Source organism: Anoplophora glabripennis, unplaced genomic scaffold (genome assembly GCF_000390285.2).
Source record: "Anoplophora glabripennis isolate ALB-LARVAE unplaced genomic scaffold, Agla_2.0 scaffold88, whole genome shotgun sequence".
NCBI classification, from domain to species: domain Eukaryota; kingdom Metazoa; phylum Arthropoda; class Insecta; order Coleoptera; family Cerambycidae; genus Anoplophora; species Anoplophora glabripennis.
Genome location: NW_019416799.1, coordinates 429831 through 452944, shown reverse-complemented (window position 1 = coordinate 452944; position 23114 = coordinate 429831). Strand labels below are relative to the sequence as shown.

The following is a 23114-nucleotide window of genomic DNA, read 5'->3' as shown; positions in this document are numbered from 1 at the left end:
ACTATTTTTTAAACTGGAACCCGTCACTAGATTTATTAGATTTATCACTGTTAAATTTGGTTGAAATTAAAATATTGAGATTTTATTTTAAATGATTTTCTTGACTTATGACTTGGCAAACTTACGCTTGATTGGTGCGCTGCTAAATATGGATATTGAAATACTTCTAATACGCATTGTATTGGCTACCAGTAGAGGGCGTACCCGGATGCCAACTGTCAAAAACATTTTGAAGATTTGAAAAATGACAGGTTCATGTGGAATACTATGTTTGGAGGCGGGAATGCTACATTTAATAATTTTACTAATGTTTCGAAGTACGAAAGCATCTCCGGTAAATTTCTAATTATAATGCTGTTAGTCGTCGGTGGATCTCCATAAGACAGACTAATAGGATGCGTAATGAGGATCAATGGCTCATTACGTCGTGATCTGAACATCAATACTAATTGGTAATTTGATGTGGCCCTGATTAGACTACCCGGGCTCGGGCCGCTTTCCGCTACGTTCCATTTTAAACAGCCTCATATCCGATTCGGCGGGCTGCTCAAAACTCTCCGGATAGACGTCTGGCAATTCCGGCTCCACCACGAGCTGCAGTCGATCCGTGTTGGTGTATTCCCCACCTAATTTAATGTTGGTCTAGTTTTGACGTTCTTTTTTCGCTGTTTGAAAGCAGCGTAATCTTACTTCTACGAACGGAAAAGAGCATAAATTGAATTTCGTACCGCAAATTACCAAATAAAGTTCCTATAAACATGTTTTCGGAAACAGGGTGTAATCATGGTGATACCTTTTTACTTTTTGACAACATTTGCGAGAAATACGAGGAATACCTTACATGTGACGATCTATCCTACATTGAGATATACAGGGTGTTTCACTTCGAGTGAATCAAACTTTAACCACAAATAGAACTCATTAAATAGTTCAGAATTGTCTAATAAAGCAAGGGTTTAAGTCTCACCGTTTTCACATTGGTCTGTTGTTAAATTCATATTATTTACGAAATCTTTGGTTACAACAAATTGATTCAAATTTGGTGTGGTGTTAACATTTACACATATGCATAATTTACTGTAAAATTTACAAATTTTTGTAGATGAATGGCGTAGGAATTGGTAGTATAGTGGGATTTTTTTACCCCAGCTTCTACGCCAATGACCTAATAATCATTTAGGATTCATTTTTTGATTCCGTGGACGATTCTACATAAAAAAGGTATACTTGTTGAAAATCGGTATAGTGTATCGTTTTACCGCAAATCTCAGTTGAATGGAAGGCCGTTCTTCTGATAAAACTTGATTATTCATCCATTATTTTACAAACACTAATATATCAAATCTTAAAAATAAAATGACAGTTCCTGATGACAAGTCTATTATTGCTTGGTTGTTTTTGAAGAAGACGACCTGAAAAATCTCAAGCAAAATGTGGAAATAAACAGATTTCTTTGTAATAGCCGTTTTTTACGTGATTAGTCTTGACAAGGGTGTTAATAAGAGAGCAAGAATACAAAATATTTTTTGAATGGTTGTAGTAACAATTTCAATGTATCAGCTAGTGGTTTTTTATTAACTGTATTTATACATACCATTTTTACTTTTTATTTTGGATGATTATTTATGTCTAACTGTTTACTAGGTATTGTCGTAGTATAATTAAATGCTGCTTAGGGCAAGTAGCTTGTAAACTAGTTGTTTTCTGCAAAATCAGCAGTTAGGAGTCTTGTCTTTTGTATATCTAGATTTCTGGTATCGAAGAATATGGTTTGACTTGACTTGATAAGATTTAAGAGAAAAATTGAATTTGTTTCAATTAGCCTAATAACTTTGAAACAGTGTAAAGTTCTAAATATGTCCATAATTTCACATCTTGCATTGTTTGTGTAGAATATTTGGGCAGTTTATCCGTTTTGGGCAGGTAAATCACACAAACATGTTGTATACTTGCATTCTTGATATTACAAATCATTTGCTTTTAATATTGTTAGATTTTTTGGATATTTTTAGCTAATTTTTCGATTTTATCCAATACCGTGTTTCTTATATTCAAAATAAGAAGCACGTGATGATAATTGTACTTGTAACTTATTCTAATAGTAGGAAAATTACATTCATTAAATATTTCTTTTCAATTGAATATAATATACCGATTGCTTAACTGAAACTAGAACAGCATATCCAACAACATGTTTATGTACTGTTTATGTATCTGATAAATAGTAATTACCATGAAATTCGTCAAAAATAAGATATTTCTAAGGGTATCTACAGGAAATAGTTGGTTTGGCAGGTACAATTCCCAAATTTCGTACAAAATATGGTCGGAATAGTGATTTATCTTCATCAACTGTCAAGAGATTAAAAAATTCAGGGAGACTCAATCAATTAGTGACCTTAAACACTCTGACCGTCCTTTAATAAGTCGTTCAACACAAAATATCGAACCACAGAGTGTTGCTGAGAGTCTAGGGACATCAATTCAGCACCGTGGTGAAGAATTGGACATTTCGAGGAGCTCTTACAGCGTATTCTCACGAAAGACTTGCATCTTGACATTTGCAAAGTTCAATTGACTCAAGAAGTAAAGCCTACTGACCAAGCAGAGCGAAGAGCGTTCGTTGAATGGATTATGAAGCAACAGCAAGTGGATGCTGGATCAATAACAGTAAATGGTGCTCGCTATCGTGACATGGTAATCCAGTGTTTGTGTCTAAATTGCAAGATATGGATGTAGACGACACGTGGTTTCAACAAGACGGTGTCACATGTCGTACAACCCGAGAAAAAATTCAATTACTGCATGAGTTATTTCCTGGTCGTGTAACTTTCCGTTTTGGTGGTCAGAATTGGCCGCCCAGATCATCTTCTTCTTGAAGAAAGAAATATTGAGCGCTATATCAACGACATTCAGTTGCATGCAAAATGGTATTAATCTAAGTCAAATATATAAACATTTTTTCCTAAACAGTCTTATCAAAGGAAGTCAAATAATGTTCTTCGACTTCGATACCAAAAATTTAAGCATGAAAATGTACCTATCTGCACAGATTGTTAAGGATAATAATTTTGAATTTATTTAATCAGAAGAAAATTACTGCTTCCGACTAACGATGGTGAACCTTTCCGCAAATATCGAATATCGCCTGCGAATATCGATAAAACAACGATGTTCTGAGCCGTACAGGGACTTCTTTGCGGCAATCTCCCGGACGAAAACTTGACATGCGAGATACATAAAAAGTGTTTTGCAACTCTCACCCGAAATAATAGTAATAACAGGCCAGTTAACGCGGTGGTAATACTTCAGCTGTGGTCTGTGTTGAATGAAAAAACCTTAACGACGAGGTGGTTACATGACTAGACGGTTTCTACCGTAATTATGTCAAATTAGTACAATAACTGACGTGTTAAGCACCACGAAATCATTTATTAATTCAACCCGGTTAAAATAAACAGGAAACTATAAGTGGATAATTAATTTCGGACGCTATCTGACATGCATCTACATCGGATAAGTCGATGTTGAATATATTTTGTTACTTTACGGTATTGTAACCACCTTTGTCCCTAACACAATCAATTCAAATTATGAAATATTTAATTTATCGATGTTATTATTAACTTTATTAACCACTACAATCATTTTCGGGTAAAAGAAAGGAGTAACTTTTTCAGAGTGTGGCATCGTTGCAAGAAAAGTTAGTAAATGTCTGACTGTGTATTGTGGCGAAAATATATTTGTTAAAAAAAAATAAATTAAAGATTTTGTTGCACCTGAGCCACTTCAATTCAAAGATTGTTCTTATATGTGTACAAGGTGATCACGCGAAAAGTGACTTTCCCTTTCTTTCCGTTGCTGTCCAAGATTAAAAAAAAATGAGAGTGAACGCTGTAGAGATTTAAGAAATTTTTTTAACGCACTTTTTTAATCGAACGCCCTGTATATTTTTAGACTTGAAAAGACCACCGAAGGAGCTTTTCAAAGGTGTATTTTATATGATACTTTAAATTCCTAAATTTCAACAAAGTAAAAATTTTACATTAGCTGTGTTATGCCTAATGCGCATGCTCGGAAAGATTAGCCTCATACGCAGGTGAGCTGTTGGTGATATGTTATCGCTGTCATCATTAGCGTACTTTCTCTTATTTGACGTATGTGACGTCATTACTAAAAAGATCTATTGTCACAGAATTTTTATTTTATTCTATTTTCGTACCTCTAACAAGAATGGAGAAAAAGGGGGTCAATTTTAGCGTGATCACCCTGTACTAAAAAAATTAAATTGCAATTGTTTTCTTAAATTGACTAGATAAAATTTGTATACGGTTCCCAATAAGACGCGACTAAATTTCCTATTTCACAAAAGATGACCAAGATTTTGATTGTCTTCAACTGACATAGGAAGTTTCTCACAAATTTTTAAGCTTTTACTAATATTTGAATGCATTATTTTACAAAGGTGTTGTTTCCTGCGCGAGTTTTGTTCATGATGAATGATGAAGTGGGATACCATGAAAAACTATTAAAAAAGTTTAAGTTGAATTTTTTGGACATAGATTGTTTGAAATTTTGTCGTAAAAATATTTTTTCATATCCTACAACATATTTTTAAGGGAATTTTTCTTATACAGATACAGATCTAGGTATTTGTGGTATTGTATTTATAATTTTTTCTAAATATTTGAATCTATTACAATATGTCCTCTTAATATAATAAAAATATAGATAGATATATCTTAAAAAAATAGAGATAATTTAGAAAAAAAAACAAAATTTAGCTTTTACATAATGAAGTTTCAAATTATATCACTGTGTACTAGATATTATTAAAATCCGGTATGCCTTTTTCTTTTAGTTTTCTAATTTCTACTTTATTTAAACAATTTTTACAGCATAAACATAAATCTGTGTCCAGCTTTGGACCGTTTGTCAGCCAAATTAAATGAACACCCAGAACACTTAATGATTATATGTGTGTAAAGTTGGGCTAATGGAAAACTAATATTTTTAAGTGACTATACTGACAGATACCAAGTTGGTAGTTAAGTATAACAAATAACTGGTATCTAAATTAACTCGCAACTATTTTCTTTGACAGGTTAATGATTGCATATGGCGTACACTAGTTGACATAGGAAACAAGTTGTCTTGACGGACTCAAGCGAGGAGTAAATGGATTATTATGCTATTTACTGTTTCGCTAAATATATGTATATGTATTATTTACAATAATAAGTGTATAGCCTTTGGAAAACAAAGTATTTTGTATTACTTTCAATTGCAACGCAATTAAGTCTAAGATGATACGAACTAATAATAATAACTTAAATATAATTATATATAATAATATAGATGATACTATTTTTTTTATTATGGCCAGTGATCTTTTGATTAACAAGTAATTTTTTTGCTTTTCTCTTATATCAGTTTCAATTTAGACTCAATTATGAATACAGATACTGACATGATTTCTCAAATTTCCTTAAACAAACCCCTACAGAACAAAAAACAAACAGCTTTTCCACACTTTTTTTTTCTCTATCGTATCAAATTTGATCAGTTTACTTCTATAAATATGGATAGCATTTTTATATCCAATGTTCAGTTAAACAAAAATAATTATATACCTAGAATTATTCTGTGGCGTTTCTTGTCCATCATAAAATTCTTCTATAAAAAATAATAATAAGCAAATTGAACACTTAAATTAGTCTTACTGCTAATGTAAAATTATGACATCGAAACGACAGTCCTTTCAAAACTGTAACATAAGAACATAATATCAAAATAATTGTTTGAATATGACCAATTAATTACTGAACAAATTTGTAGGTACAAGTCCATTTTAAAATCTATAAAGCAGTGTAAGTAAATTCACCTTATTAAAATTAAGTACCTGCATGTCTCGTAAATTGGACTGAATTAGAACTTTTTATATTTAGATTTGATGAATTGTGACGACACTTCTAAAACTTCGACCATTATGTCAACATATATATTGACTCTTGATATTTGAGTAACAAAAGAACTATCTCTACTAACCCGCATTACCCTTATATATTATTTTTTACATTTTATTAACGCTACTATGTATTTTTTAGCTTTAAGGGTAATATTAAATAGCAAATCGGTTTCTTTTGTCGAAAAAAGTCGGTAGAGCCACCTTATTAAAAGTTGCAAGTAATTGGAATGAATTAGGAGATAATTTTTTAAATACTAATCTGACGAATTGTTGATATTAAAAACATTTCTTTTATTATAACAAACATAGCCTAATCCTTTCAGTTGGTAGAGAAATTTTAATATCTATGCAAAATAAAATAATACCTACATTATCTTTATTTCTATTTTTTTAGATTTAATGTAACCAACATAAGTCCCTTGTGAAAAATTGGATATTTGAGCACAGCTACATTATTATTATTTGTTATTTTTGTATTTCATTCACGTTAATGTATATTGTTTACATTTACGGTTAATAAATAAAAAAATAAAATAAATCCAGTAAATTCGCCTTACCTGTAAATTCGTTCAAATTGGACTAAAAATCTGATAATTATAACATAATTGTTGCCACTCGCAAAATATAATTATTTTTTTTTGAGTAATAGAGGAATACCGACAAGAATGTATAATTTTTAAATTTAAGAGTAATAGCAAGAAAGTAATTCAACTCAATATCTGAATAGAACTCAGTAAATTCGTCGTATTAAAAGTTGTTTGTACATTAGACTGAGTTAGGCAACATATTTTTTTAACTAGTTAATCTAGTGAATACAACTTTATTGTTGACACTCCTAAACCTTCCACCATTACGATCAATAAGGCCTAATCTCTTAGTTGGTTGTCTAATTCTTACTAAGAAATACCGGCATTGTCCTTATATATTAATTTATTAAATATTGTTATGTATTTTTTACATCTAAGGGCAATAATAAGTAGTGCATCTATTTATTCTTTCAATACAACTCACAATCAGTAAATTCGCCTTATTAAAAGTCGCTTGTAAACTGGACTAAATCAGGCAAGAATTTTTTAAATTATAATCTGAGAAATATAATGTCATCATCGATTCTCCTACAATATTATGTATTTTTTGTATTTAGGAGAGAAACAGTAAATAGTTATACAGTTTTCTTTTTCAACGCAACTCAGTAAATTCGCCTTATTAAAAACTGCTTGTAAATTGGACACAATAAGGCAAGGATTTTTTAACTTTAGTCTCGTGAATACAACTTTACTGTCGATATTACTAAAATTCCATTACAGTAAATACAGCCTACGAAATGATTGACTAATTTAGTTATTTTAGTAATAAGTATTTAGTATTATCCTTATTTGCGATTTTTTTCTTTTTTTAAATGATGATATGTATTTTTTACATTTAGGGTAGTAGCAAATACAATTAACTAAATTCGCCTTATTAATTAGTTTATTTTAAATTTGACTAAATTAGTCAAGAAATGTTTAAATTATTTCATGAAATATAACTTCATTATCCTTATTTGTAATTATTTTTTTTAAATATAATTATGTATTATTTACATTTAATGGTAATAGTAAATAGTACATGTATTTATTTTTCCAATACAACTCAATAAATTGGTCTTATTGAAAGCCGCTTGTAAATTGGACTAAATTAGGCAAGAATTTTTTAATTAAAATCTGGGAGATATAACGTTATCATTGATACTCCTACATTATGTAAGTATTTTTTATATTTAGGAGAAACAATAAATAGTTATACAGTTTTCTTTTTCAACGCAACTCAGTAAATTCGCCTTATTAAAAACTGCTTGTAAATTGGACACAATAAGGCAAGATTTTGTTTAACTTTAGTCTCGTGAATACAACTTTACTGTCGATATGTCTAAAATTCCATTACAGTAAACGCAGCCTACTATACGGTTGACTAATTTAGTTATTTTAGTAATAAGTATTTAGTATTATCCTTATTTGTGATGTTTTGCATTTTTCACATGATTTTTAATTAGTTTATTTCAAATTTGACCACATTAATCAAGAATTTTTAAAATTATTTCATCAAATATAACTTCATTATCCTTACTTGTTATTATTTTAAATATTATGTATTATTTACGTTTAACGATAATAGTAAATAGTACATCTATTTATTTTTGCAATACAACTAATAAATTGGCCTTATTGTAAATTGGACTAAGTTAGGCACGAATTTTAACTTGGTTAATTTAACTTCATTGTTCATATTAAAATATATAAATGATTTTACTTATATTACTATCATCTATACATATTTTTACATTTAAGGAAAACAGGAACTGGAAATTCCATTTCTTTTTTGCAATATGGCTCAGTAAATTCGCCTTATTAAAGGTTGATTGTAAATTAGACTAAATTAGGCAAGAATCTGGTTATTATCTACCAATTGTGCGGATACTTCGGGCATTGCAGCAAATATTATTATCTACCCACTTCAGTGGTTGACTAATTTCGTTATTGGAGCATAACATAACGAAAAGAAAGATACAAATATATAGAAATTAGTTGTGAACTGATTATAGAGTATTCCCTAAAGGAGTAAGCGAACAGAAAACCGATTGTATCCAAAATTGGAGGACATGACTCCAATCTTCAAGGGAAAGTGACAGTTATACTTAAAAGTCCTTACCCGAACTTCCAGTTTGGTGGCCGGCGAGGCCGAGGACCGCCGCCGGCGACGGCGCCCCGTTAGCGTTCATGCTGGCGGCCGCCGCAATGTTGTGCGGCAAAAAGGCCGCCGCTACCGCCGCCTGTGCGTTGAAGTAGGCCATGCGGCTGGCTGCCATGGTCATGTGGTGGTGGTTGAAGCCGTGGTCCGACGGGAAGCACGTAGGCGCCTGCAAGTGTCTCTGGGGGTACACGTTGGGCGTGATGGCGGACACCGCCGCCGTTGGGGACCTGTGCTGGCTATCGCTGAGGCCCAGCAGCTCCTGGATGGCGAACGGCGACCTCTGCGGCATGGTCTGGGATGGTTTGTTCAGGATGCTGGGAGCAGTGACGTGTATGGTGTTTTCTAACGTTTCATTGTTCATTTTTCGATGCCCTGGTGAGCGCGGCCACAAGCGACTTGGTCAGTTACCGTCGGCAAACGAACGAACTCATTTTTCAGTCCCGCGCCACTCGAAAAAGGTCCTTCGTTGTATCGGTACACTAAATACAACACTGGCAGTACGGATCGGCGCGGGGCCACTGATTAGTATTCGATTTTTGGCGCGGTTTCCAATGGGGTTTGTACAGAACCTTACATGGCCAAATATGAGAGTCAACTGACTATTTCAATTTGAAAAACCAGTCCGTAGGTCTCTTACAAACAAAGATACTCCCTAATATTCAAGTCAAAAGGACCCCTTAAAGTAGGCGTGGTGACGTTTCTACCAATAATCGCCGTGAAAAGCTCGTCCTTATTGGCATGCCCGTCGGTCGGCATTCCGGCCCGTAACGATCCGGCTCGAAGGACCAGAATCGCGAGTGGCGACGCGCGTCAGGCGTGGTTAGCGGGGGAATTGTTTGGATGTCGTTGTGCTCTATTCTTGCGAGGTATACGGTTCAGTTTCGGTTGCGTTTTATTACAATTACTGTCAAATAGCTTACATGCTTAATTAGTAACGATGTGTTCAATTATCATAATTGGGCGCAATTAATTGGCTCTGTTTTAGTTCGTGACACAAAATAGTATTGTAATCATCTAATTAACGTCAAATTATTTTTGTTGCCGATTGGAATTACTTTGTAATGTAATAGAAAAGGACGTTTTAATTATGGGGTATTGTAAACGGCGCTTTGTTGAAATATAAAAATAAGCCCGGTCATCTCCCTGACCTTAATTTTTTACTTTTAAAATATATAAAATATTTGGAAGGCCACTGAAATGTGCGTCCAGTATCTGGGCAAATACACTGCCCTGCACATGCGGAGGTACCTGGTTAAAAAAAATTAAAAGTAAATTAAATTTTTGTCAGTCACGACAAAATAAATATTAAATAATCGATTTCTAAGCTGATATGCTTATTATAATGTAAACTCTATCTACTTGTTTCATATTTTTCATGTCGAAAATTGTAATTGTGGATAATTAATTATAAAATTTATGGAAATAAAATCGTCTTTCTCGATAACACGCTTTTATCAAAAAGCATATTTATTATGTGACTGGGTGTTTATTTATACCGAGTTACAGGTAGATACGTATATATTCAACTTTATTTTATTACATATATTGATGTGTATGATCAATGAAAATGACTTTCTATAAGCGTTTCTACTTTGTATCATTGGGTTCAAACTTTAAACGTGCCAAAAACATAAGAAAAAGTAAACGATGACAGTTTCTTGGAGACATAAGAAACAAAAATCTGAGTCTACAGCGAATTTCTTTGCAAAAAGTAGCTTTGAAAAAGTTTGTACAGATTTAAAAAAAATCTTAAAAATTTGAATATTTTAAGTCTATACAAATGTATCTAAAATCCAAACAGCTAAAACTGGTCTGCGAGCCTATTAAGTTAGTACTAGTAGTAGTGTTAAGTTTCCACTTGTTATAATTTCTGAGATCTGAATCCCTAAAGTACACCTGTACAGTTTTGAAATATGTAGAAACTATTTGATCTTCATTTGTTTTCTAGCTACTGCGTAAATGACCTAAACGCCTATAAATTGGGACACCCTGTATGTATGTTTTTAAATAAACTGTCTAGTTTTTATTTTATTAAATTGTATTTTTTGTTTCATTAATTATTTCTAAAATTTATTTTGCTTAGTCTCCTCATTTGAATTTCATTGGCTCTAAATATATTTATAGTTTTTATTATTTGATACTAATATAGGTACCCAGCTTTATTATATAAATATGCATACCTATATTTTATTTAAATTCAAATTGTATATCTTTATCGCTAAAAATTATTATATTATCAGATACTGTGGTGAACAATAAAAGATTGTAGTTCTCCATATTGCATAAGAATCTCTCAGAATTGTAATAAAAAAATCCTATAATTCCATAAAAAATATTTATTTTATTGCAGTGAAATTTACTAATGATGTTCTATTGAATTATATGAATTACATATGTGTTTCTGGTAAAAACTAAAAGTCTACATATATTTTTTAATTAGGTTAAATCTGATCTTAGCAATGGCATATACAGTAAGAGTCCTTCGTTACACCTCTGGTATTTGCTTTTACTCATATTTCAAATTTTGTCTGCTGGAAATCACTGAAAAAAAGTATTTGGATCAAATGAGCAGATAGTTTTAAATGGAATTATTTGCCGTAAATGTTATTTTATTCTATTCAAAGCTATATACTTTCGTCAAACTATGTGAAATATTTGCTGTAATCTATAATTTTTCCTAGAATTTATATTATTTGTAAATGTATATTATAATTTAATTCTAATCTTTTAGTTTTGAAATTTATTATCTCCGCCTTTAGCTACAATATCTCTTAGAGTTCATCATAAACTGCAAATATATTTGTTTAAGAACTACCAGTTCCTTAAAATATATTTATATATTTAAAATTTAGTATTAATGTAGGAATTATTCAAGACAAATATAGCATATTATAATCAAACTTATATTTTCTTGAAAGAAAATTGTAGGTCACAGAATGGCGTAGGTCTGAAGTAGCACGATAGATGGAGCCAGCACCTACGCTCTGTGCAAAATAATACTTAACTAATAATGTCTCAATAAAATGTTGACAGGTAAAAAGATACAGGGTGTCAAAGTTAAATAAAATGTTTCATTCTCCTTTCTAATTTAATGAATTAGAATATCTTGTGAAAGTTGGTAGTTGGGAGTTATTGTGATTAGGAAATCATAATATTCTAACTTTAACTCTGAGAGAGCTCTACGTATCTTCTGACTCTGGTATTACGTCCAATGTCTTGAGGATCACACTTATAATTTTTTCACTTCGGTTTCCATTTTCTTATAAAATATGTAATCCTCTCCAGCCTCCCCCTGGCTGCTCCCATGTCATTTCCTCGGACAGCCATGCAATAAAACGTTTAAGTAATTCATTTTCCTTACATACTAATCCGCCATCAAATTTCTTTGAGATCCACAGAGATTGAATCGTCGTCGGCCTCCGGGTCGCCGTATGACCATAATCGCAAATTATTTTCAAAGAGAAATCTACTCAGCATTCTCTTGGCTAAATTTAAATTAATACCACATTGCGGGGATGGCATTCGGTCCTCAAACATAAAGCGAATTTCGAATTTCTGGATATTAAATATATTGCCTTTCATTCCGACTACTCCGAATGCTCTCAACAAATTCAGCAATTTAGAAGTTTCTTAAACGAGGGCCGTTGCAGGGAAGGCTGCATTTGCTTTACTTGAATGGGATATTAAGACGGAAAGGTGGTAGGTGGTGCAAATTTTTGCGTATGGAATTTGGCAACAAGCAAAAGACACGCTTCAAGACCACAAAAAAATTAAATATGTGTATGGCGATTATCCTTAAGAATGCTAAATTAATTGTTCCTGGTCGCAAATGCGGCCTGTCTAATAATAATATGCCGCCTCCTCCCCCGCACAAGTCTCCGACTTATGGGCTAATTCTCGTAATTAGAATGAGGAGTAGAGATATTATTATTATTATTATTATATTCGTTATTCTTAAGTAAAAAACATACGTTTAAATTTAAGGCTTCGTTTGACGGCTACTTAAGATGTTCTTTAATTTAGGACATACTCGAAGCTTGCACAGAGCATGGAAACATCACACTTTACTTTAAGAATAACTTTGTTGAGCTTTCTCTGTTATAAATATGATATAAATATGACAATAATTCGACTTGTCGTCAGTAAAAATTTGGATTTTTTTTATAAATTAGAAAAAAAATTACGACGAGTTAAAGTGAGAGGTATCAATTTTGTACCTAGGCAGAAAACCATAATTTTTTCAACATTTTCATTAATAACTAAAAAATGGGATAACGAAACTAACTGAAATTTTAGCACACAATAGAGTAATAGTGAGGCTATATATGGTCCAAATTTCAATTTTTTTTTGTCCATACGTTTTCTTAATATCGGTTTTCAAACTCAGGAGTTTATTTCATTTATTTCGATTTGTAGTTAAAACGTAATTTGTAGCATTATTTTCTGAAAAACTAATTAGAAGTTGTAAAAGCAAAAAATAAATATTTTGGTATTTTCGGAAAAAAATTTATTGACAAAATTATTCACAATAAAAATGTCCATATGTCTTTGAAGGTAACAACCCTACTTTTTTAAATATTTTGTTCTGATAAATCACAGAATTGTAAAATTAAAACAGATTGCCAAAAAATTTGGGACTCGACGTACATTTTAATAATTCTAAGTAACTTCCTTCTGATTTCTGATACACAGAAGGCACTTACGCGGGACTGAGAAGTTAAAAAGTTCTAATTAGACCAATTGAATAACTTTTCTTAACGAAAATTTTTGATACCTTATACGAAAAAGGCACTTGACCTACGCAGAAAATATTTTTTTTTTGTTCGTGTCCAGAACTACTTAATTTTTTATAAATAAACACACGTCAGTGACTGTTTTCTGATCAATCAGATTTATGTCCTAAAATATGAATTTTTTAATTTAGTTGTATTTATAAACATGTCTTAATAGCAAATAAGCCCATGTAAAACCAGATTTTTATACATCTGAGCACAAGCAGAACTTTCTAACAAGAATCACTTTTTTCATAAACTGATAAATAGGAAAGTTTGCCCTCTTTTCAACTCCATCTGTGGACACACTGTATATTTGGACATATATTCTTAGCAGTGATATGGGGTTTGAATGGTTTGATACGTCTATCTCTAATAATAAAAAAGATGTAGGTAATAGACTGTACCGTATCTAACTGAAATTAATTCGGAAAGATTTAGAAACATCTTTAGAATTAATTTAATTCGATAGGCAAGCAGGAGTAATTTGTTGTACAAGCTTGAGTAATATTTGAGTAACACTGAATATTATTTAAGTAATATTCTAGTGCTAAAACTATTATTGATAAGAGTAATTAATTATGAAAATTTGTGTACAAATTTTAATCAGTGGTTTTACCCTCAGTTTAATGTTTAAAGCATAATGAAAGTTCAAGAACTGATTTGTAAGTTAAATCTGATATTATTACATATAATTAATTCGCGTTTTTCTTTTGTTGAGTATATTTTATAAAGTTTGCAAACTCATATCTAAAAAACCTGCGATCTTTAATTATACGAAACAGTTAATTAATGAGAATGATTAGAATTATAGTTAATTAGATGATGTTTTAGCAGAACTATTATTTTCACATACAATTACTTCATGTTCCTGTTTTCGTCGAGGATGTTTTTACAAAATTTGCATGTTTAAAAAAAATAGATTTTTAATTATACAAAAAAAATTAATATACTTACAGGGTGTTTGTAAATAAGTGGGAGATATTTTAGGGGGTGGTTGTCGAAGTTATTTTGTGAAAAAAAGTAAAAAAATATGCTTCGTTTCCGAGATATAGTGTTTAAATATAATTTTTTAAATTTATTTTTATTATTTCAAAGAGTTTTAAAGATATTCACTCGAAATTTGAAAAACGATTTGGAGAGTAAATGTGCATTTTTTGGAGTGATCTGAATATTTCTACTTGCACCAGTGGCGTTCGTGGGAGAATGCCGCAAACTTTTTTAATAAAAAAAATGGTACGCCCACTGACTTTTTTCCGTTTTGATATTTTTTTAGAAATCCGCCGTCAATTCTGAATGAAATTGGTCCCTTCATTTTTTTTGTAAGATGCACCGTTTTTGAGGGAAAAAATAAAACATATTTTACTACAAGTTGTGTATTTTTAATTTCTATTGGTACATTATCTAGTAGGTTGCTGTCAATATTTCGAAATAAAATACAGCCATCAAATTTCGAGTTTTTGAAATAATTAAAAAAATAAATAAAAAATTTACGTTTATATGAACATTTTTTCACAAAATAACTTCGACAACCACCCCTTAAAATGCGTTACATATTTTTTTGCTTAAAGTTGCCAGACCTTCTCCCGTTGCAATTAATCTTAATTTTGCAAAGCCCCGACTATAAAACCAATTACGGTGTAAAAATCTCAGTGTTACTGTTTGGTAGATTTTAATAAGAGAAATGCTTATTTAAGTTAATTGCAGGTTTCGCTCCTGCCTCAATCTGCTAAGTGTATGCGGCCGAAGAATGATCTGTGACATTAGAGGAAGACGAAAAATAATGAGACCCAATGGAAGCGAGGCCTAGCCTACCGCGGTAAGAATTTTTAATTATCCCGGCCCACACGGCTTTGTTTTTACTTGGGTGATTTGAAAAGTGCTTCATCCGAATGCGCCCGCGGGACGGGGAAGGGTTATTTTCAAAGATGGCTTGATTCTGATAGGTGTGTGGCGTTGGGATCGTTTTAATGATCCTTACGGTCGTTATAGAAAGGGATTTTAATTAAGACAAGTTAATTATAAAAGCTGAATGATAAATGCAAAAAACAAACGGCGTTCGGCGGAGCTCGGTCTCGGGGCATGTTTCGCCAAGCGCGTCTCCATCATCTGGGGATAGTTGGAGTAAGTCAGTTTAGATCGATGAATACTGCAGATGAAATCGGAAGTGAACAGATAAAGACTCCCCTTAATTCCCCAAAGAATACGAGGTTTCATTTTTGGTCACCATTTGTGAATCATCCTGTATATTCAAAACATTTATTTATGACAAATTCATACACTTGGATGTAGACAAATTGGTAACACCGTCTATTGTTAATATCATTGTAATACAAAATCTCTCCAATATAATTTTAAAGAATGCGGAAAAAATTCAGAAATAAATCATGTTTGTATCATTTTATATATTTTTGAAAATGAGAATTCTTTAGACAATATAGACCTCATTGAGAATACAAACCAGAATAATTTGAATACTGTTAGTTTGTCATTTATAACTTAACAATTAAAATTAAGTAATTATATTGCATTCCTAAAGAAAGATCGATATTCTATGAAAAGTTTAAATTTATCATCAATGCTGTTTAAAATCGGTATTCTCCAAAAACATTAGTAACGATTTGTAACAAATTTTTAACAGATTTAACTTTATAAGATAATGATTTTTTCAGTATGCTAAAAATATTTTTTCGTACCTTTCATAGAAAAAAGATATGTTATTTTACTTGTGGATGGAACCTTTGAACCTTTTCTTGGATTATAAAGCGCAAATATTGTTTCATTTCTTTGATAAATGCCATATTTGTAAACATGCTTTAGTTATGTCTAATGAATTTGTTGTTGAAGATTATTGTGTTATTCAAAATTTAAGTAGACAAAAATTATTGTTTGACAAAGTCATACGGATTATATTATATACTATGTATCGTTCAACAAAATTCTTAAAGATTTTGAAGAGGAATTTAATGATTCACAATAAGGGAAGTTTTCTTTGTGCTAAATTATTTCAAAGGACATCTTTTAAATTTTTCGGACTTTACTATTCATAATTCCGAATATACAGGGTGTCCCATATCTCTGCAACGCTTTACCGCAGAAGAACCAAATTTGGTACATGATTTAGGAACAAACGTTTTCTTACATTTTTATTATTATTTTTTTTAATTACAGCATTATCGAGTTTGAGAAATGGAATATTAATATCAAATTTAAATATATATGTATATCACGATGAAGAAAATGTAATTTTTCAAAAAAATAATAAATTATTAATCGATGCCATACAAATTCTGTGACTAAACCACTATTACTCTTACATTGATTCTAGTAAAATCGGGTGTTAAGCATTCGAATTCGAACATGTTTTGTCACTGGAACAAGAAGAAGCAGTTTACATGTTACGAAAATAAATATTCCGAGAGATAATTCTCAAAATAGATAAAAATATCGGCTAAAAACGTAAAAATTATGTTTTCCGCTTGAAACTGCAAAAAAATATAAAAATATGAACGGAATTAATTTTCCAGTGCACAAAAATCTTATTTTATACATTTTGGAACCGATATTATGAAAAAAATGTCGTGTGCGTCAGTTTTTCTACTACGTTCTGTAGTTTGATAAGAAATCGCAAAAAAAAAACAATAATAAAAAATAACTTTACACCAAAATGGTATACTAGGGACATAATTCATTTTCAAGTACAGAAAGAGCTTGATTTTGTACATTTTCGAACTGAAACTAGGAAAAAATGACTTTTCAGTATCTAAACTTTCCACTAAATCTTACAAGTCTACATTCCCCATACGAGAACTTGCCTACTTTATTGCCTACGCGAACCCAAATCTCACTGCCAAATTGCCCGCCCAAACAAAAGCCATTATGGAACTGCCAATTCTAAGTACCATAAGTAATCAATGGAAACCTAATACGGAGCCGCGGGATCTACTCGTATTTGAGGATTAATTCTCAGCAACAATGAGAGAAAGTTTCGTCTAAGTAAAAAATCCACGATTGAGCTGCCACCGACGGATTGACGTGTTTTTTGTGCGGAATTAGAAACCGAGGAGGTTATATAAACGACGTAACGAGCTCGTTTTGTTCGTGAACTTTTATGAATAGGCGTATTCCTTACTTCCTGAGCCAGTTACGACATCGAAGATTAATTAATTTTTGCAAAAAAAAGTTTATTTTGTTTAATTGAGCAAAGTGTATGTGAGTAATGTATAGAAGTTGGAATAATGTCAATCAACGAAAAAGTAAATCAGAGCAATATTTGTTTTGAGGAGTGGAACTCAAACAAAACTTGAATATTGCAAAAAAATTTAATTAAAATATACAAAACGGTCATAATAACAAAAAACCACTACTAAACTTTGTCCGCAACTCGTCGTTTCTAACTCGTGCAACAACAACAACAACAACAACAACAACAACAACAACAACAACAGCAGCAGCAGCAGCGGCAGCAGCAGCAGCAGGAACAACGACAATAATAACATGTAACAAGTAACAATATTTAAGAGCGTTATCAACATTGTTGTCATAGATTAGATGTCGTTGTTATTTCTGTTACTGATCTTGCTTGTTGATGTTGTCGTTGTTGTTTCCGTAGTAGTAGCAGTAGTAGCAGCAGTAGTAGTTGTAGTTACTACTGCTGTTGTTGTCGTTGTATTGACGCTATTGATCTACAACAGCAACAGCTACAAATACAATAACAACAGCAGCAACAACAGCAACACCAGCAGTAGCAGCAGCAGCAGGAACAATGACAGTAATAACATGTACAACACCAGCAGCAGTAGCAACAGTAACAACTAAAGTAGACTTCTTTAATCTATAATCAGAGTATTCCTTACTAAGTAGTCAAAGCATTCCTTGCGAACTCGGTAGAACGCTTCATATCCTCCTTAGTCATACTGTCGACTAAGGAAACCAGTGCAAGTAACAAGATTTAAGAGTAGTAGTAGTGGTAGTAGCAACAGTTGTAGTTACCACTGCTGTTGTTGTTGTTATTGATGCTATTGATCTGCAACAACAACAATAATAACGACGACGCAACAAAACAATATTAAATATACCTAGGACATTTAGATATAAAATTGAGAATATTAGTATTTTCGATTTCATAGACAAAGTTAAAATGATTCATAATTTCGAATAGGTTAATTAATACACATCTGTATCGCACAGGGAAAAGTCAGTCAAGGTAATTACGATCACTTCAGTTCTACATGACAAACGTTATAGTACAGTCCGTACGATATTTGTAGAAAGCCATTGGCGGCGTTTCGTATATCGTTGCAGCTTGCAGTGCATAGGTACTGTATTTTGCATTTACGATGGCGTATTTCTTCGTACGTGTATCGTCTTGTGCTTGTAATTTCTTACTAAAACAAGTCAATGGTGTTGAAAAATAAAAGAAAGCAATTTAATTCCCAATCGATTATCGTGTTTATATTATTTATATCCCGAAAATAACGCGGAAAATTTCAAAGCACGGTAAATTGTTGCAGTAGTTTCGATAACAGAACTTTGTGGGCTTATTTTTTATTGGAATTCTATCTCAACAAATATTGTATGGACTGTATCGCCATTATAACAGAAAGCTTATTTTATTATATTTTAACGGAAATGCTTTATATTTCGTGCATATTTTTGGAAGATTGGGGAACATTTCAAGCAATTTCGGTCGCGGATAATACTGGTTAAAACTATTGGAATGATATTGATGAAATTTTGCATTTCTTTAGAGGTATCAAGGTGTACAGTTTTGAAAAATATTCAAAATTTTTACAAAAGTGGTTCTTTTGGACTTTGTTTCAAATTGTATTTCTAGAGAAAAATTGTTTGCTTGCGAAACAAGCAATTCTCGAATTATTTTAAATTCATTGAAATATGTGGTAAAGGTAACTTAAGTTAAAAAAAATTATAATTTGGAGGTGGTTCCTTTTTTATCATCAAATCAATTGAAGGTGATAAATTAGCAAATTCCTCAAACTTGTAACTACAACAAATAAACAATAAATTCTGCTTATGAGTTCGAAATTGTGAAAATTATGAAAATAATTTACATATAGACTTATATTCATTCGGAACAGATATTGGTTAGTTTTTCAGCATCGGGCATTTCCAAAGCCCCCTAGATTTTTTAACTGAAACGGTAACTTAATAAATTTAAAACATTTAGTCTACATAGAAAAACGCTTCCTTTATTTTAAATGAACGAAATTTGAGTTATATTGGTTTTAAATGATGCTGATTAAAACTAAGTAATCAAAATAATAAAAAAATCTGTGGTGTTTTCCCAAATATCGCTTCCAAAAAAGCGTAGCAGGCCATGGATTACACAACTGGGTCACACTGTATGTAGGTTCCTTTAAAATATACCAAATTAATTATTATAATAAATTTCCTTTTTTGCATTTTTTTTATATGTTTAAGTACTAAAGAAACAAATTCATAGAAAAAAATCTAAACAGTGCATTTGATTTTGATCCCAATAATGTTTTCTTTTGTTTTCCATATATTTACTGAGAGATCCCCAAAAGTTTTGACAAACTTTTTTTTTCAAATATGAAGATTATGGACATATATGTTTGATATGTTTGGTACCGCTGATATTCATGTAATTAGATGGAAATAGTAATGATATGTGTCACTCTTGTTCTACAATCGCGTGACTAAATCAGCTTTGCGATCATCAAAATTTTCTACATTGAAATATAGAGATTTACTTGTAATTTTGAATAATATTTACTTAAAAATGTGAAATATATACCTTTAAATTATATTCAGAATACAACTTGCAGTTTACAGTTTTACAGAGGCTAATGTAGAAATCTACAACAAGTTACAGCAGTGAGAGGTAGAAGTCTGTACTATAATTTAATACCGCGAACTTCTTCGGTAAGGTTGGAAGCTTTGCTAAAATCGATAGAGGATTTAAAACTTAAATATGCCGCACAAAAATGGGGCATTTTCATAAATTTCAGTTTTGTCTTACATTAACAATGTCAATGTATAAGTACAATGAGATGGCAGGCCCGTTTTGTATTTGATTAGTTCTCTATAACGTGACAGAAATTGAAAAATAAAAAATTGCTTTAAGTCTAAACATATTAATTTCCAAATAAATATCATTGAATACTCCCCTAATAATGTAATTAATTTATTAGGTAGTTATTGAAAATTAAGTTGAGACTACTGAAAAAATCTATTATTTAATTTCATAGAAGGGAATTAAAAATTATTAGGTTATTATTTATTATTAATATTTTACACTTTACAGAAACGATTTTTTTAAATAAATTTCTGAAACCTTTGATTAAATATGATGTAAACTGTTTTTGATTTTCTTTTTCTAAATTCAATTTTATTGTCCCATAAGCTAAGTTTTAAGTAAAAAAATATAATATTTCAATCAGATATTCTTTATTCCTTAACACGAAGCAATTTTTTATCGCTAAAATAAAATTCAATGCTCTTCTTCTTGGACATTTAGATTTTGCCACTACTTTGATTATATGTTGACATTTAAAAACCGAAAATTGTCCATTTCCTGCAAATTTTGCAATCGTTGTCTTTATTCAACAATACCTTCTCACTTTTCGCACCTCCCTCTTATACAACCGGTCCAAAATTGACCCGACAGATCTATCTCGAGAATTTGAGGAACAAGCACAATATTTTAGGTAGCTACGTGCACGATCACTCAGAAAATGGAGTAAGGGCTTTATAACTTGTTAACTTGTTCGGAAGTTTTATTGGCTCAACTTGTGACATGCATGGTCCTCATTAGTTTCAATCTCACAGGGAATCACCTAGAGGTGATATTTTATTTACTGTACGATGTAAGACTTAGCCGATGCACAAACAAACTATAATAAACTAAAAAAAAATTGCAGGTAATGTTTATTGGTAATGGATCTTCCCAACATTAAGTAGGTATTTAAATGTTATTGGTTAAAATTAGACAGAGTGCACAAAATGTAAAATTATTGTTAAGGTAATGTTTAGTGCTAAGTTTATCATAAATTCAGTAGATACTTCAAAGTATTGGTGATAACTGTATACAGTGCGGTCAAATAAACTCTCAGCTGTTTTATCGAGGATGAAGAAAATTGGAAACTTCGCATCGATCAATTTATTCGATACGTATCTAGGGGCAACTAAAATATCTAGAACTCTCCAGCACTTTCGATTATACCGGAAGTCGCCACCAACTTCGTTATTTTAAATGGGACATCCTATATATTATTGCATTTTCATATTTTACGTGAAATTTGAGGGTCACTTTATTAAATATTTCGAAAAAAAAATCTTAGTAACTACCATCGTGCTGAATCATGTCCATAAGTTGTATGATGCATTTTAGAAACACCCCGGATGACAATTATAACAAAATAACAATTATTGTTATTAATTATTTCTCGCTACAGTGTCGGGGGCGGCGGTGCGCCGAAAATTCCCTGCATCCCTATCGTGCGGCGGGAGTATACGTGCTCAGGCCGGCCGTGCTCTGGCAATTTGCTAGCAAGTAACTAACAACGTAACAAAGTTAATAGAGGACGGCGGGAGAGGGCGGTAATGACGGTGCATTGATAGGATAGTAAAACACGCGTCACAGCAATTGTCTACCAGCATCCCGACGCCCGTCGCCTCCTGCTGTGTCCCCCGGACTCGATTCGAACATCACGATTCCGTCAAATTAACCGCTCTTACCTCGGGTCACTAATTATTCGCGGCACTTGATTGAGATTTCGGTTTTAGAAGACTTGGCTGGTGGTACTCAGCAAGCAGAGGACCAAGGAGGTCTTAAAGTTGTCTTCGATGAGAGCACGTGGTCGTAAGAATACAGATCAAAAATTAAATTAAAAGAAATGAAATGAAATAATGAGGAAAAATATATTAATAAAATCTTCGGAAAAGGGCCATTAAGCATAGGTACATTCACCAAAATGGCTTAATTTTTGCATGAACAACAACTATTTGAACCTTAGCTCCTTAAGTCCTTAGGTCCTTAAGTAAACGTATCATTTTCTTTATCTAAAACTGTAGAAATAACGATGTAGTATGCATTTCCAATATCAGACAGGTCCAGACATCCGTCAGAGTGTTGAGGCATCAGCCAGTGTTTCTGCACTGTAAAAAAAATCACTCAATTTTATTCAATAATGTATCAATTTCTGTTCACACCCGATTGAGTAAAATTTTCACTCTATGAGTACAACTAAAACTTTGTGAATGAAACTATTGCAATCGAAATGAGTGAATTTTACTCAAATTCGAGTTTCTGCTAACTAGCAAGTGATTAACTTTTGACTCTATGTAAAACCAATTAAGAGTTGACTTTTTCTTTAACATAATTTAAGCTTAACTATTATTGAACAATTTTGTAGTATGGAGCCGCAGAGCCCCCCCGCACCAGCCGAAGCTGCTCCCATTTCATTAATTTCTGGAGTTGTTTTGTACCACTTCATATTGTCTTTAAATTTTATTATTATAAACTACTACGCTGCCACAGTGGTTTCTACACAGATCTGCTTTAGATACAATATTCTAGGTATCGTTTAAAGGAATTGGTTAACTAATCGGACGAATAGATTGCCATAACCTATATTGTACGTAAGGATAGGCAACAATTT

At 31.9% G+C, this 23114-nt stretch overlaps 1 protein-coding gene across 1 annotated transcript in view; it reads right to left on the bottom strand.

Moving 5' to 3' along the window:
• Positions 1–9059, bottom strand: part of LOC108912001 (visual system homeobox 2-like) — a 94868-nt gene extending 85809 nt beyond the window's left edge. The window contains exon 1 of the mRNA XM_018717100.1: positions 8657–9059. Coding sequence (XP_018572616.1) covers positions 8657–9059 — 403 coding nt within the window. The remainder of the gene's footprint in view (positions 1–8656) is intronic.
• Between the last annotated feature and the right edge of the window lie 14055 nt (positions 9060–23114).